This window comes from Xenia sp. Carnegie-2017, unplaced genomic scaffold (genome assembly GCF_021976095.1).
Source record: "Xenia sp. Carnegie-2017 unplaced genomic scaffold, XeniaSp_v1 HiC_scaffold_20, whole genome shotgun sequence".
Lineage (NCBI taxonomy): Eukaryota > Metazoa > Cnidaria > Anthozoa > Malacalcyonacea > Xeniidae > Xenia > Xenia sp. Carnegie-2017.
Genome location: NW_025813483.1, coordinates 13467941 through 13483400, shown reverse-complemented (window position 1 = coordinate 13483400; position 15460 = coordinate 13467941). Strand labels below are relative to the sequence as shown.

The window sequence follows — 15460 nt, the reverse complement described above, 5'->3', positions numbered from 1 at the left end:
TAATCAACTCAAAGTTGTTTTTATAATTAATTTTAAATTACTTTTATGAGGTTTTCTCTTATAGTTTGTTTGCTTATTTTAACAAAGAAGTTTTAGATCGGAGCGCATTAGTCGAATGACAATTTTTTAATAGATAAGACAACATACCAAAAATTATTTAATTGTTGAAAGTCGCAATAAAGAAGAAATATTACATCTTAGATATTTGACATTTTTCTAATTGCATTTAAGTATAAGTCACATGAAATTTTCTTCCGTCCTCAAAACTTCAAATTTACAATATGTTTGCTTAAATTCAGATATTTATTTTTGAATATTTACATCTTGCATTAACATGTATATAACGTATGCAGATAAAGAGGCATTACTCAGAGATGTCATGGGGTGTGAATTATATGACAGAGCATAACATAAAACCGATTTTAATTAAATTCGTGTTTTAATGTGTGTTTTTGTGAAAAACATATATGATTGACTGAGGCAGCATTCATTAAAACGCTTTTTAAAGTCATTGCACAGTTAGCTATCTCTTCGGGTCCGCCTCCGTCATGGAGAAACGCAGCTGCTAGTTGATGGAAAATTCATCACGAAAACGGGAGAGTAATTGGGGAATTATGAATGTCCTTGATTTTGGGAAAAGTTACGGATACTTTGAAATGGTTCTTGTTCATTTGGGAAATCTCAAGCCATAAGTAGCGATAATTGTGGATAATGTGAACACCTGAAGATTGTCAGAGTTGTATGAAGAAACCAGTGAGTGTCGTGCAACAAAATTAATAACATCCGTCACATAATGCCACTTGTTCCTTTCTATAGTCTCGACATGGACACAATCTTCGTACTAAAGGTTGCTTAGCAACACATGAAAACAGCATAACATTCTCTTGAAGATTGCAGGCGTCGTTTTCACTGTTCAACGACGGTGCATGGAGAGCGCTGACTACTTCATATGATCGACATTTTCTTAATCTAGAAAAGAGAAAAGCGTTCTTGTAACCTTTTATAAATAGAACTGTGGTTATGCTCTTTTAACATCAACTACTCACTTCTTCAAGAATGCCCTCTGGTTGATATCTTCCCAATACGCGGGCTCACAAATCTGTCCTGAAGAAAAATTACCATTTAGGTAGAGAGATGACAAGCAAACCGAACCTCACACCACTTACCATGAGCTGCACAAGTCTCCTTACATGAATCGCCAGGTTGGCTTAAAATAATCTTTAGTTTCTTCAACGGGGGCCATAAAATTCGTTCACAAAAATCCTACATAAGAGCAGATGAAGGAATAAGAAAATACTCGAGTTCTAAACGAACTAAAGTAAGATTACCTGGTTCGTAACAAGAGCATCGACTCGCTCTAACATCCCCAGACACGTAAACTCCAATGGTAGAAATGGTGGAACCTTTTAATGTGAAAATTGTTTCAATAAGAAATATGAAAGAAAGCAAGCGACATATTTTGCACGCACAAAATACAACAATTTTTTACAAGACACGTTTTATTATGTTTTGTCTGACACATTACATTATGTACATTACATAGTTTAAGCAATTGCAATATGGGCTAATCAAGGCGGGTTTAGAAGACAACATAAAGCACATAGAATTGGTTTATGAACAGTTTAAACTATAACCGCTTTCAAGCATGTACAAGTAATGTTTTTCTCATTTTATAACGTTCTTTTAAGTGCGCACCTTCTTTTTCAAAATCATTTTTAAAGTTTCGTTTACTTCGGTAAGATTTTTAATGTCAATTGTGTAAACGTAAGGTTTGCCGACAAACTCTTCCAGGTAAGGACTTTGTGATGTTAGCTTAGAAAAACAAAAATATCCTTGGATTAGATGTATAAATATTTGAAATGTAATAATGCATAAAATTTCAACCGGTTACATCATCTTACCGATCTTCCTGTTGGCTTTGCCTTAAAAAATTTTGTATTGAAACGGTTCCTCGGTTCCGTGAACTGGTGACAAATAAAATGTTTAGTAAGATCAATATCTTGAAATGGAAAACGATTAGTTCATGTTTTGTAATGGTTTTGTTACAGATCTCCAACTAACGCAGTTTTTGTGTACTGAAGTATTTGAAACTGCTGAATCGACATAAAAGGTTTATGAAATGACCGTATGAATGAACAGCATTTATTTATGTAACAATAGGAATAATATTTCATTAAGTGCACCTTTGGATTAATAAATACTGCTCCATTGGCAATAGCTTCAAGAGGAGCTGGACCTTCATAGGGAAAACCAAGTCCGATAAATATCTATGTGAAACATAAGAACATGTAGATCTACTTAACGCCTGTGCACAACATCCAGTTATTACTTTCATAAACATACAGAGGAGGTTCTTCAAGGAAATTTTATATTGTTTTCATACCTTAGACTTTTGTAAAAGATTCACGACAGCGCCATGTTGAAGGATTCCATGATTTTCCACATATCCAGGTAATTTGACTCTTTCTCCTTGTTTCTAGAGTAAATAGAAGAATAAACAATCAATAAATACAGAAGTGTGAAAGATAAACCAAAACATAATTATATGATAATACATACGTCACTGATGTCCATACTGATCGTCGTTGCATGAACCTTGACATACTGACTTAGCAGTTTTAAATACTGCATATTACCCTACGGAATCAATTTAAAAGGTACGTTGGTTTCAAATCACTTAAAGCAACATAACAAAATACCAACTAACCCTCCAGTATTCCAGGACTTTGCCATACACTAAACCTTGATCCCTTTTCTTCGCCATGATGCGCTTACTTTCAGACGAACTTAGCTTAACTCCGGACACAAAACCCAAGAATGTGTTGTCGGGACTGTGAGCTAGACATTACAACACAATTGAATGTCACAGAAGAATAAAGGCAGAGCAATAACATCACGTGAATGTGCAACATTAAAATCACTGACTTGACTGGATAACACGCACTTTCATGAAGATCAACAATACAAGTTGAAATGTAGTATCATCGAATATATGATGAGGAACTTTGAATCGTTTACAAGTAGAATGAAGAGGGTGACGTTTTGTCACACCCCCTTGCCTCTGGAACTTAAAAAATGGGATAGTTGTTCGGCATCTTAAATGTTCCGACCTTTTTTGCTGTCCGATTTTATGGCAAGTTTTATGAATGATCTTTGCCCATAGAAGGACAAAGATTTTGCAAAAGAATTCCGATTTATTACAACTTACGGAACATTGTCATGAACTGTCGAAGATCTAGATCCAGGCCTCCCCAAGGTGACTTTCCTCCCTGAATATGTTTCCTGTATCCACGATGATTGAACTCTGCTTCCGTACCAAAGGAGTCCACGACACGTAAACGACATCTATAAAAGTGAGATATCAACAAATATGGATGGAGTCGTTAGAGTTAAAGAATATCAGATACAGACCTTTTAACAACATTTTAATTTATTAAATGCGATCTGAATGTACCTTGGTCATAAATATCCCTTCATGTGGAATATATCGTGAATATTGTACCTCATAAAAAAAGTATCGTATCCGTCCACTTACTTATACTTTGAAAAAAGTGAGCCAGTTGTATTCTTTATGTGAAGAACACCGACGATGTCTGTAAATATGATATCGAATGGAGAAGCCCGCGCGTGTTTGTCAGGAACACAGCCATCTTTATCCGGTTGACCAAGAAGACTAAAGTACGATATATCATTCATAAACAGAGAAACAAAAACCTAGATTTCCCCAATATCCTAAACGAATCTAACCAACATATAATTCGGCTAGTTCACTTACTCGATTATTTGCTTCCGCGATGCACTCACAGTTAGATCATGTCCCAGTAAATATAACGATGTTATGAGATCAGTCCACTGCACAAGTTCTCCCAGAGGGCCGCCAGACGTAGCACCATAAAATAATGCAGGAACGTCAGCGAAAGAGCCGAGATGAACGAGAATCTGATAAAGAACATTATTTGTGTTAGTTCAAATCCTTCCTACATAATGATTTACTCCGGTGTATAAAATGCTAACTAAATAAGTGCTGATGAAACGAGAAGAAAAAAGCGGCGTACACTTTTCGACAAAAATATAATCGAGGACATAGAAATTCAATTCTAAGAACAAGACATAAAAACATGCAAAGGTTAAATAAAATAACCTATGGCCTAATTTCCTATTTTACCGGCCACAACCTGTCGCTACTTATTCATCATTTTAATTAGATAATGACCTTCTGTTTAACTCTCCTTCGTTTTTTGTGGCGCTTCACGGCCAGAGTATCAACGCCATCAATCCATCGGGACCACCAACTGGACAATCGATTTCGACTCCATTTAAAATAAGACTTCTTAAGGATATTAAAAGCACCTTCTATGTTCCGACGTAGGTGCGCCTATCATCGTGAAAAAATTATTAAGACAAGTAAACACAAGTAACAAAGGAGAAAAAGTTATCTATACGTACGTCCTCTACAGATTTCTCTGTGGAAATGTTTCTTCCAGGCTGAAGTGGACACCAATTTTCAACCTGAAAATAACACAAGCCGGAAATTCATCAAAACTTTCTACATGAAGAAGGAATGCATAAAACGTTAAAGTGAAAAACGGTTTTCTTCATTCATTTACACCATTATCTTTTCTTTACCTCACTAAGATATTTCAAAATGGAGCAATCGTCATATTTGTCCACACCAAATTTTTGTAACAAACCCGATCACCATAATCCCACAGTTTCTAAGAAGAAGGTGATAAACATGAAGGTGGTTTCATTGAAAGGCACGTTTCCTCCACGTCACCTTACCACGACATTTTCCTGACAAAAAGGATAAACTCTACTAGGTTCAGGTAGTGGACACTGTAAAGTTTCTGCTCGAATTTCCTCAGACGTCCAAACGTCGGCAGTATTCGTTACTACTAGCGATGAGTTAAGAGGAGCTAAACACACATACATAGTGCAAATTCATATGGGTCACACAGCAGATAAAGGAATTTCTGAGGAATTTAATGAAACGGTAATAAACCTCCGTGATGCTTGTTTACGTTATTTTTACATGTATATCACAACTTACAATAATCATTTTGCCGTTCATAGAGTGGTTCGGTAAAGGTTTTCGTTGGTATGGACTGAGGATCTGGTGAGCCTGATCATTGCAATGAAAGAAGAAATAAAGAAAGAAAAACTCTCATTATAATGCTCTTAAAATTTTAAAATAATTTGTCCTCACGTACCCAAATTGGTGATATATGAAAATATGACGATGAGTGAGCCAAACCACGCGATGATTATGAGCTGATACAGCCGCATTCTTATTGACATTATTATGTTTTCAACATTATATGTCTCAAGGAAACGACTCTTGAATTTTTACAGTGAAAGTTCGTTCATCTAACCGAGAATAAAAAGCTGACAACCAGCCTAAAGATTCATGAAGTTGGAACATTAATACAAGACATTTCACTCTGTCATAACAACAATCCTCAAAATTAAATCTTTTCAAATACGTAATAATAGCAAAGTTGAGTTTTTAATCAAGAAACGTCACCTTTCGGAGAAATTCGAGGTAAATACGTCCATTATAAAATTGTAACTTTGTATTTTGTATTTGAAAGCATGTTCTATATAGTTTGTTGACTTGTAGTTTGTAAACAGCATTAATTATTTCTTGTTGTTAAATACATTTGCATATCAAATGTTAATCACTGGTGCACTTGTCGTGCACATGCATGAAACTCACGTGTGATAGCTGTGACCTACACATTATTCGTTGTCTGGCAACAATTTCAGATTTATTTGAAATATTCGTATTTTTATGAAAGTAGACAATTCTAGCTTTCCTCTTGCTTACGAATCTTTACAGGACTGCATATGAAACAAGCAAAATATTAGGATGCATAGTTATCTTTAAACACTCGTTAAACCTCCTGTTCACGGCGTTTTTTCTCCTCCTACATAACATCATGTAAGGTTTTTATTGAAAAGGAATAATCGTAAGTAACTACCCAAGATGGATGGATTTCCGATTGGGTAAATCACTAATTAATAGTCCAAGATAAGTAGATTTATAATTTCTAAAGTGTATCGTACCTCATTCTACTTCAGAACCAATCATAATTCGTCATTTTATGAGTATATATCGTATTTGTTCAGCGCACACTTGAGACATTTCTTACGCGTGATAGTTTTTGATTTTGGGACGCAAGTGATGAAAAATTTAAATAGTTTGCGCAGTGTTGGAACATGTGAATAGACAACAGATGGCATTTATGACAGTTTGTGAGCGAGGAAGTTATCAATTGCGCCAGGGTTAAAATTTAGGTGACCAGACATGCTTTGCACGATGTATTGTCTTGTCTTCAAACCACCCTGGAGTCTTCTAAAACCCGATACCAAAGGCTCTGCTTCATAAATCTGCACTTCTTAACATTGAAAACGTGAACTTATTTTCCGAATGATCGGATCGTTACGACCTTTTTTTTGCATCATTTGAAGCATTTCATTTACAAGTTTGACAGCTGCTACACAATGTCATATCCGGGTCAAAATAAATCCTATAACCTTTATTTTGTTGTTTTTAGCAAAGCTAAAACTATCATCATTTATTATATGTCAGACTGATGTTTTAGTTAGACGCCTTCAAATCTATTTTCTAAACTACAGCATCGAAGCAAATATAAGCTTTTTACGCTATTTTTGTAACGGAAAGAATTCAACTGTGAACAATCATGCTGGTAAAAGATAGCTCTTACTCGGCAATTTAAGATCACACGCAGTGTTGTCGTGCTCTATCGTCAACATCTGAACGTCAAAAAATCTTAGGCACTCATTGAGTTGAATTTGAGATTAATGGACGTTACATCAACACCTATGACACAAAACACTCAACTGAACGACTACAATAACCCAAAACAATACGTTAAAGTCTGTTAAAGATAAAGTCTTCGAAGAGTTTTCACAAGTTTCCCTTTTGCTTTAATATAATTATAGGACGCTGTTCCTTTGTAAGACGTTAGTTTATGTTCTTGAGAACTAGTATTTAAGAGTAACAAAAATATTTCCTTTTCGTAAGACGGGCTGATAAGTTACAATAATCAAACAATATATTCCGTATTTCATTCAACAATTATTTCAAATCTTTGTCGTAGAAATTCTCTCATTGTAAATTCGTGAAATTATCAACACAGTCGCAAGCACATACCTTTTATTGACCTAATGAGCCATTATAACTGTTGATCCTTGTACAATAATTGAATATTTTATGTCAAAGAACAAATAGAGCGCGACTTTATTTCGTACTGTTACAACACTTCCACTCCCGAGCGCGCGTTATGTTAATGAATTTTAATTGCAAAGTATAATTGAGATGCGTCGCTTAGAAACTATTGTGCGCAGTTTGCATTCGTGAAATACTTTAAGACACCACAAACGTTTTTCTTATATTAGAGTCCCAGGAACTCTTTTCAGGAACTCTTGGAAATAAAAATCATTAAATTAAAACGGTTCATTGCTGCTGAATTATTTGAGTCAATCAAGAAAAAACCAAACTGTGATAATCCTCATTCAGTACCCCTTATGGTTCGTAGTGAAACCCACTCATTCCTCTTGATCATATCAAGTTATTTGTAACCTGAAACTTTTTAATTATATTATTTGCTTTATCACCAATATAATCTATCGCAATCACCCCGATTCACCCCTGTATATAAAATTAAAACTGTGTTCTCCGGATCATTATTGGCAAACAAAACTGAAAAAAATTCAGTGCTTTCATTATCTTTTGCTGTCAATACACGAATGTCGTGCTATAGGAAATATTGTTTCGAAAAATATTTTAAAAATAACAATTGCCATGGTGGAAAACAATTTTTAGACTTTTTACTGCTGTATTTTAAATATTGTTTTACTGAAAATATTCTCAATATCTTACAGAAAGTGATCAAAACACTCAAAATGTTCTTTCCTATTGGCTAATTTTATCTCATTTCTTACTCTTAAGGTTATGTTGCTTCAGCAATAAGAGCCATCAACAAATATAATCATTAAGAAAACACCTGCAACTGCAATTCAAATGCAATATATTATTGGCGCCACTTATTCAAATGTTTGTTCTGTCGACTGCTCAGGTCATCTATGATTTCAATGCACCTGAAGCCGTATTTCTCAAAGCAAGATCATACTATCGTTTTCGTTAAGCAATGTCGAATCTTGATAGCAAATAAGCTCGTTGAATAAGTGAACTTCATTTAGAAATACGAATGCCATCTTTATGAGATACAGGCACTTACAGATATTTTATTGATATACAATACGTCAACAGTTTATTTTGAGATTCATGTAAGACGACTCCCAATGAATTGATACTCCTTGGATACATAGGGTTTTTAGGTCTTGCTATATAAACAAAGTCTTGCTATAAATTCAATTTCATCGAGTGTGCATTTTTAAATAATCTTTCTGCCACAAAGATTATTATTAAACTTAATAATCTTTGTGGCAGAAAAATCAATATAGCTGCATCCTTTCTCCACGGTGTAAACGATAAATTTGAACTGTTGAATGATAGAAACCGTGTTCTAACCATTGAGTTCTATAATAACTCAATGGTTCTAACACGATACTTAAATGAAGGACATGTTCTGAGAAAATTAAATAGTTTAGGCTGATATGAAAATATCTTGAAAAATATACTGAAATATATTTTAGAAATTTTTTCTGATTTTGCCAGACGAACCATATTAGCTTCATTTCAAAATTTTCTGCCAACTAAATTAACGCAGTACAAATAGAAAGATAATAAGGAATCTTAACATAATATCCACTTGTACAACACTATTCTCTTTGAATTTGACTTTTTTTGTGCACTTGTGACATGTCGTACAAGTTGAAACTTACATTTCAAGGAAAAACCACTACATGTTAACTTGCACATTCACACCATATTAGTTTAACTGAAATTTTCCCATTGTCAACGCCGAAACTCCTTTGGATAACAAAATCAATTCATCGACCCTCTTTGACAACAAATTGATAAAAAAATTCATGTTAATTTACGATCGCACACAATATCATGATATATTAGTAATGTTTTTCGTCTATCTCGACTGAAATCTACCGAGGCGATGTTGACCTGTTGTAAATCAAATAAAATTTTATCGTCTGCACTTTCTCACGCATTTAATGCATTCGAATGATTCTATACATTTAAGATATTGGTGAATGATACTTCCTCGATTTCAATGCTATTTTTATTGTAATATAAGCCGGACTATTTAACAAAGAATGTTGAAAATTGTGGCCGTAAGAGGTCTTTCAGTTATTAGTAAAGCTGTTTTTTCATCGTTGTTAATTGAATTATTGGACTAAAATAGTTTCTGCAAAATACGGACTATTTAAGATGTTTAGAAGGAAAAAACCTTTAACCATTCTTTATGCATTAAATGCAGACTTTAAATGCAGATATGAATTGTATAAAAACAATGTTCTATGTATGTCATATTTCATTTTTGTTTTCTATGCATTCCATTGACGATGGGTCCCATACTGTGACATAATTAATAATCGGAGAATGATCTAATGATATTACATCATTTTATTTTTGATTTCCTGCAATCTGATTGGCTGCAGCAGTGAGCAACTTTAACGACATCTTCACATGGTCCCAAAGTAGTTTTTGCTGCAAATTTGTTAACAAAATGAAATTAACAATTTTAAAATTGATTTAAACGCGATTTAAATTCTTAACGACAAAGCAAAATGTATGTACATGGTACTTATCATAGCGAGAGTAAATTTTACTATCAAAGAAAAAGTAAACATTGCAGAAAACAATGCATTTTCAGTCTCAACAAGAAACATCGATCATTTTACAAATGAATTGCTCAATAATAAAAATAAATAAAACAGTAAACATTATTTACCGTTTCAGTTGGTTCTTACTGAAAAAATATTTTCCTTATTCTAAAAAGGGTAAAAATATTTTCAGTACAGACCTCTCACCCAGTAAATATGTATATTGCATAAAAATGACATATATTGTGTGGTTAGGGAATGTGCTACGACCTGAGCGTTAAGGAATCCCAATAACCATGTACTATATTGTATGACGTTCTATTTAATAACTTTTTTAATTTTTAAATGTTCTAAATGTTAAATCTTCCATTTATTTGGTGTTCTATTGCGTCGGATATTTGTTTTACCAAAATCGACTAAATCATGAATTATTTAAAAACTGCATGAATGATGAGAATATTTAACAAAGAAAAGTAGAAAAATTATGCTCTAAAAAATGTGTGAAAATGCATGAATTATAGTCTTTATGTGAAAAAGTAAGAAAATATATGAAAACGCGTGAATTATAGTCTTTTTGTAAAAATGTGTGAAAATGTATATACCTAGCAATCGTGTAATCGATTACAGTTTATGTGATTATCGACCAGTACAATCATGTAATTCGTTACAAGGTAATCGTGTAATCGATTTACACGATTTACACATTTACATTGAAATCGATTAAGCAATTTCGATGTCATTACAATGTGATTACACGAATCGATGACATTTTCACAACAAAGACTATGGTCCAAGCATTTTTACGCAAAAGACTATAGTTCACGAATTTTCATGCAAAAGACGAATTTTCATGTAAAAGACGATTTTTCATGCAAAAGACTATAGTTCACGATTTTTCATGTGATAGACTATAATTCACGCATCTTCATGCAAAAGACTATAGTTCACGCATTTTTTTGCAAAAGACTATAGTTCACGAATTTCTATGCAAAAACTATAGTTCACGAACTTTTGTGTAAGAGAATATAGTTCACGAATTTTAATGGAAAGACTATAGTACATGCATTTTCACGCCAAAGACTATAGTACAAGCATTTTCACCAAAACACTCTAGTTCACACATTTTCATGCCTGTACATTTTCTGCATGAGATCTTCAACTAAATTTAAAAATTGACAAAAATTAAAATAGCAATTAAATCTTTACGTTATGTATATTACAAATGATAAATAAATACTTCTATTTTCAACTCTTGCACCTAGTTAACTATTGTTTAGCGAATTTCTGAGGTTTATAATATGACAGTTTAGTTTCATAGCAGGTCCGAGTTTCAATTTCATCCATTGAATGAGCAAATCCTGATTGAGTAAAGTCAGCGCTTTGCCGTCAATTTCCTAACAGAATAACACAAAATGGATATTGAAGACTGCGCTATTACGTAAGTGAATTATAAACATTAAATACATGGACAAAGATTAACCAAGATAACAATTTTTGATAAAAAAGTCAAATCTACAACTTACTTGATCAACAAAGACGTGCGCATACTCGGAGCAATCCGTTTCTCGTACAAACTTCGCTACATCTTCGGCTGTCCACCTTGTGAGCTCTTTATCACAAATATCACGAACGTTGATACAATCCTCTAGTCTAAGTTCATTCTGCCCCAAATTCACCTCTTTTGGTACAAACACGTCACGTGAGGGCACTGGTGTCAAATTTGTCATCTTTGATTGAGATTTATTCGGTAAGCAGACACCCATTTTGGAGTTGGTCTCAGGTCGAGCTATGGAGCTCGTTTCAGCCCTTACCGAAACAGTTTGGGTTGTCGATAATTCATGTTGCGTTGGTGAAAATTGCTTGTATCCTTGTATCTTTTCAATCCTTTCTTTTTGCATTCTTTGCAACGGAAGACTGTTAAGGAGAGATGGTCGATGTTGAGGAGAATCGACCGTGCTTTTCGAACGAACATCTGGAAGTTGGCTTGGAAACGTTCTGCTTATGGTAGGAACTGCTGAAGTGTTGTTCGCAGTTACCCAGTCGGGTGATGAGGCAATATTGTGGGGTAAGGAGGGGGTGTTGTGTGACGACGAGGAGACATTGTGGGATAAAGAAGTGATGTTGTGGGGTGAGGTAATGCTGCAGGATGACACAATTATATTACTAGTTTGATTGTCTATTTCAGGTTGTGTGACATGACGTTGACAGGGAGAATTCAGTCTTGTTTCACCAGGATTTGTCATTGTTTCTAAAACGAAGAGTTTGGGGTAAGTATTTGGTTTTGATGATTAAGACAGGATGGTAAATAGGTAACACAAATTAACAATCTAGATTTTATCATTGCATTTTTCATAGCATGAACTGACTTTTAGAACGATGAAACATAACAATCAGTGTAGTGTCAAGAGTATTGTTCGCGCCATAGACATAAGGTCTGTTTTTTACGGAAAGCATTTAGACAAAAAAGTAGCAGATATCATCCAAATCTTTCCCTCGAAAAATTAAAAGACATCACTACTCTTTAAAAAAAGAAACTTGCCGTATAGCATCAAAATACCTGTAGTCTCCATTGCGTGACTTGACTGTCCTATGGTCGATGGCTTTTCGTAGGCCAGATTATCTCGTGGCACAATTTGCTTTGTCTTTGTATCTTTTTGAAAGAAAGGATTATAAAAATTACATTGAGATGATATGGTCAATACCCGTTTTGAGCAAGGTAGGTTATGTGTATTCATATAGAATACGTTCCAGCTAACTTCCATTGAATAGTTCATTGTGTTTGTGGTTTGATAGCTTTCATGACAAAAACTCAACAAGTAATGTTTTTAAAATAAGTTATCAAACACATCTTACCAAACAAAACAATTTTCAGATGGCAGTCGCTGATTGTTTCCTCGAATAAAACAGGTTCCTCGACAATCAACAAAGACGTCTGAAATTAAAAACACAGAAAAATCAACATTATGTCCCATTACTCATTCATGTTATAGTAGGGGACTATGACATTATAGAATTGAACCAATGGTGTCCATAAACTACTGGAAAATTGAAGACATGAATGTACTTGAGGTGGAGAAGTCCTAAACGAAGACACTCGCATTACACAACTCCTTGCCTTGGTGTTTGCATTTACATTTTTTCCCGTATTACCTCATAAAAAAGACGAGGTTCTCTTTTTGGGTAGTTTAAATCATCCAAGAGGTTAACATTAGTCAATGAGCTCAAACGCCTACCTGAAGTATTGTTTGGAAGTTTTTGCGTTTTTGCGCCATTTTTTCCACGGCACTAAAAGAATGTGTTCGCGGGCTCCCCATAGCTTGCGAAGGATAATAAAAGGGCGAAATGCGCTTCTCCACAGGAATCGGTACAGTTGACACACACGGTATATCAGAGTCCAGACCGTCACATGACTGATCATCCCCGTCATATCTCTCTATCTTGATTGGTAGGTGGACCATCGTGGGTGGTTCGTATACACCAGGTTGATTAATCTCCATTGCCACGTTGGTTAGCTGTGAAAAGACACAAATTGAGGGCTTAGACACTAGAAATCAATTAAAACCAAATAAATTTTAACTATTTTAGATTCAATGACGCTGCATCGCCTACCACTTGAGATGTTTTTAGAAGGAAAATTTAAGTCGAACAAATGTTTGCGTCGTATTTAAGTATTATTTCCGATCTATAGATTAGACAAAAGTAAATTATAAACATTTGGAAAATTCTCATTAGTAAATCCTTTGTATGTAAACATGTCTTATGCTCGCATTTACAATCCACTAGTGATTTTGTTATGATACTTTTGAAAATCTTCATTTCATACAGATATTTTCCAAATAACGCAATCAATATGGTTGTTCATATTTTAAGCCGAAATTTATTTTGACTAGAAAGAAGATCTCAAATCTTTCATAAGAAGATTACTTATACATATTTCTGAGGATTTTCATTCATAAAACTGCAATTGTCAAAACAAATCTTTCACTATAGGTTACGTTAAATGTTCTTGGACTCATAAGGAAGTCAGCTTATACTAGCGGTGCTTTGAGTAAGATATATTGGAACGCCAATATTAGTAAGTGTTTAATAATAAAGTTTATAGGCTAAACTTTGTCGTCTAAAAGGCACAAGTGCAATTTTCTTTTGTGTCACGACATGTCTTTCACACGCAAGCTTTCAAGCACCATTAATTCAGCTGTTCTGACAACATTGTGATGTATGTTTGTCATATGAATTTAATCTAATTTAAACGACTTGCAATTTCACACAAATACCGGCACTTGTTTGTTAGTTAATGAAACGTGGCAAAAAAAATGTCTAAAAAGAAATATCTATTAAACACTGTTTAGATGGGACTTATATTTTAAAATCATGAGCGCTTCCTTTCTTTTTAATTAACAAATCAGCGAGCGGGAAAAATGTTGCTTTCATACCAAAACAGTTTCGAACTGTTGATTCATGTATATTCTCACAAGAGCAAGCCAAATAATTTTCCTACTCATTTTCCTTTGCTTTAAATTATTATTCCATCTTGCTTGTTTATCTCATACACTTCAATAATGATTTACACTCATTCAATACAAACGACGATTAAATTACAAAATTATGTTGCCCCCTCATGGTCGAGTTCCTTTCTCAAAGACGATGAGCTAGCTACCGTCTTCTTTCGCTTTGAAAATTGAAATCAACAAAATGAATACGAGAAACAAATAAAGAGCGGCAGGTTTGATACAAAAAATTTCATTAAAAGAGAACAACACGCGGGGGCAAGTTTTCATGAAATATTGACACAGGCGAACATATTTATTTCGCAAACGCATGATTAACGAGTAGTGGATCATTAAGGCAAATTTTCACAACATAAAATATTCAATTTAAACATATAATCGTGCAAGCCTAGCAATTCTGACTTTGCTAATACTTGAACTGTACAGCCTGCCGTTTACGAGTCGAAAAATATAAAAAACTGAAGCAATCAATGTGCGGACTTTTAACGAGAAATACTGATTAAAGTCAATCATGAATTAAAGAAATTTGCATGCAAGCGAGCGAGATTATTTCCTAACAATAAATCGTTGAACACCCGCATCCATTTCATTTAACTGTTTCACAAAATGATATGAAGTTCCAGCGGCTACCTTACCTCAGACTTGCGAAAGTTTTAAACTGATAATTCAACAAACGAAGACATTAATTGCTTCTAGTCTCTTTACCCACAGGAAAAAATAATTATTCATGTTCGAGGCAAGATATAATTATTGATTGGAACGGTTGCCTTGACAACACGGCTTATAATGATGTCAGGGCCAATCAGAGAGCTTGTGTAATTAGGGAGATAAAACCTTATTAAGAATAATTTTAAATAGAAACATATCCGGTTTTGCCATAAATGGCGAAAGTCAGCAGGCAAAAATATTCTCCACAACTAGAATAGGAAGGATCAGACTAACAAGAATATGTCTGATTGCTACAAAATTAGTGCATTAAGTATCTTTCAAACTTTTCAGTGATGTTTCCCAAACTCACGCAATGTGTTTCATTTCTAAGGCACGCAATATAATTAACAGCATATTTGCATAGTGGCAAGACAAAGAAATGTGAACATGGTCTTTGTCTTAGTTTGATCGAAACAGGAAAATAAAGCGACACATGACTGTAAGTGAATTATGACAAACATTTAGATATAATGACC

The 15460-nt window shown here is 34.1% G+C and overlaps 2 protein-coding genes and 1 long non-coding RNA gene across 3 annotated transcripts; 1 reads left to right on the top strand and 2 right to left on the bottom strand.

The window, feature by feature from the left end:
• Positions 1-202: 202 nt before the first annotated feature.
• Positions 203-4695, bottom strand: LOC124441138 (alpha-1,6-mannosylglycoprotein 6-beta-N-acetylglucosaminyltransferase A-like; the record flags this gene model as incomplete). Its single annotated transcript, XM_046991570.1, has 16 exons — positions 203-969; positions 1047-1104; positions 1167-1263; positions 1329-1403; positions 1696-1812; positions 1902-1964; positions 2184-2267; positions 2384-2476; positions 2560-2637; positions 2708-2838; positions 3209-3345; positions 3536-3673; positions 3776-3939; positions 4214-4375; positions 4447-4509; positions 4627-4695. Coding segments are annotated over 16 exons (1725 nt in total), but the record flags the coding sequence as incomplete, so codon positions are not given.
• A 131-nt stretch (positions 4696-4826) lies between these two features.
• LOC124441140 lies at positions 4827-5678 on the top strand. Its single transcript, XR_006946886.1, has 2 exons — positions 4827-4993; positions 5074-5678. It is a non-coding gene; the product is annotated as an uncharacterized LOC124441140 (long non-coding RNA).
• Positions 5679-10792: 5114 nt separating this feature from the next.
• Positions 10793-15002, bottom strand: LOC124441851. The gene is made up of 6 exons (XM_046992313.1): positions 14912-15002; positions 13002-13280; positions 12622-12700; positions 12326-12418; positions 11292-12016; positions 10793-11162 (listed from the first exon to the last, which is right to left on the bottom strand). Exons 2-6 carry the CDS (start codon positions 13263-13265, stop codon positions 11031-11033), a joined length of 1293 nt encoding a protein of 430 aa, XP_046848269.1. The 5' UTR covers positions 13266-13280; positions 14912-15002; the 3' UTR covers positions 10793-11030.
• Positions 15003-15460: the final 458 nt, after the last annotated feature.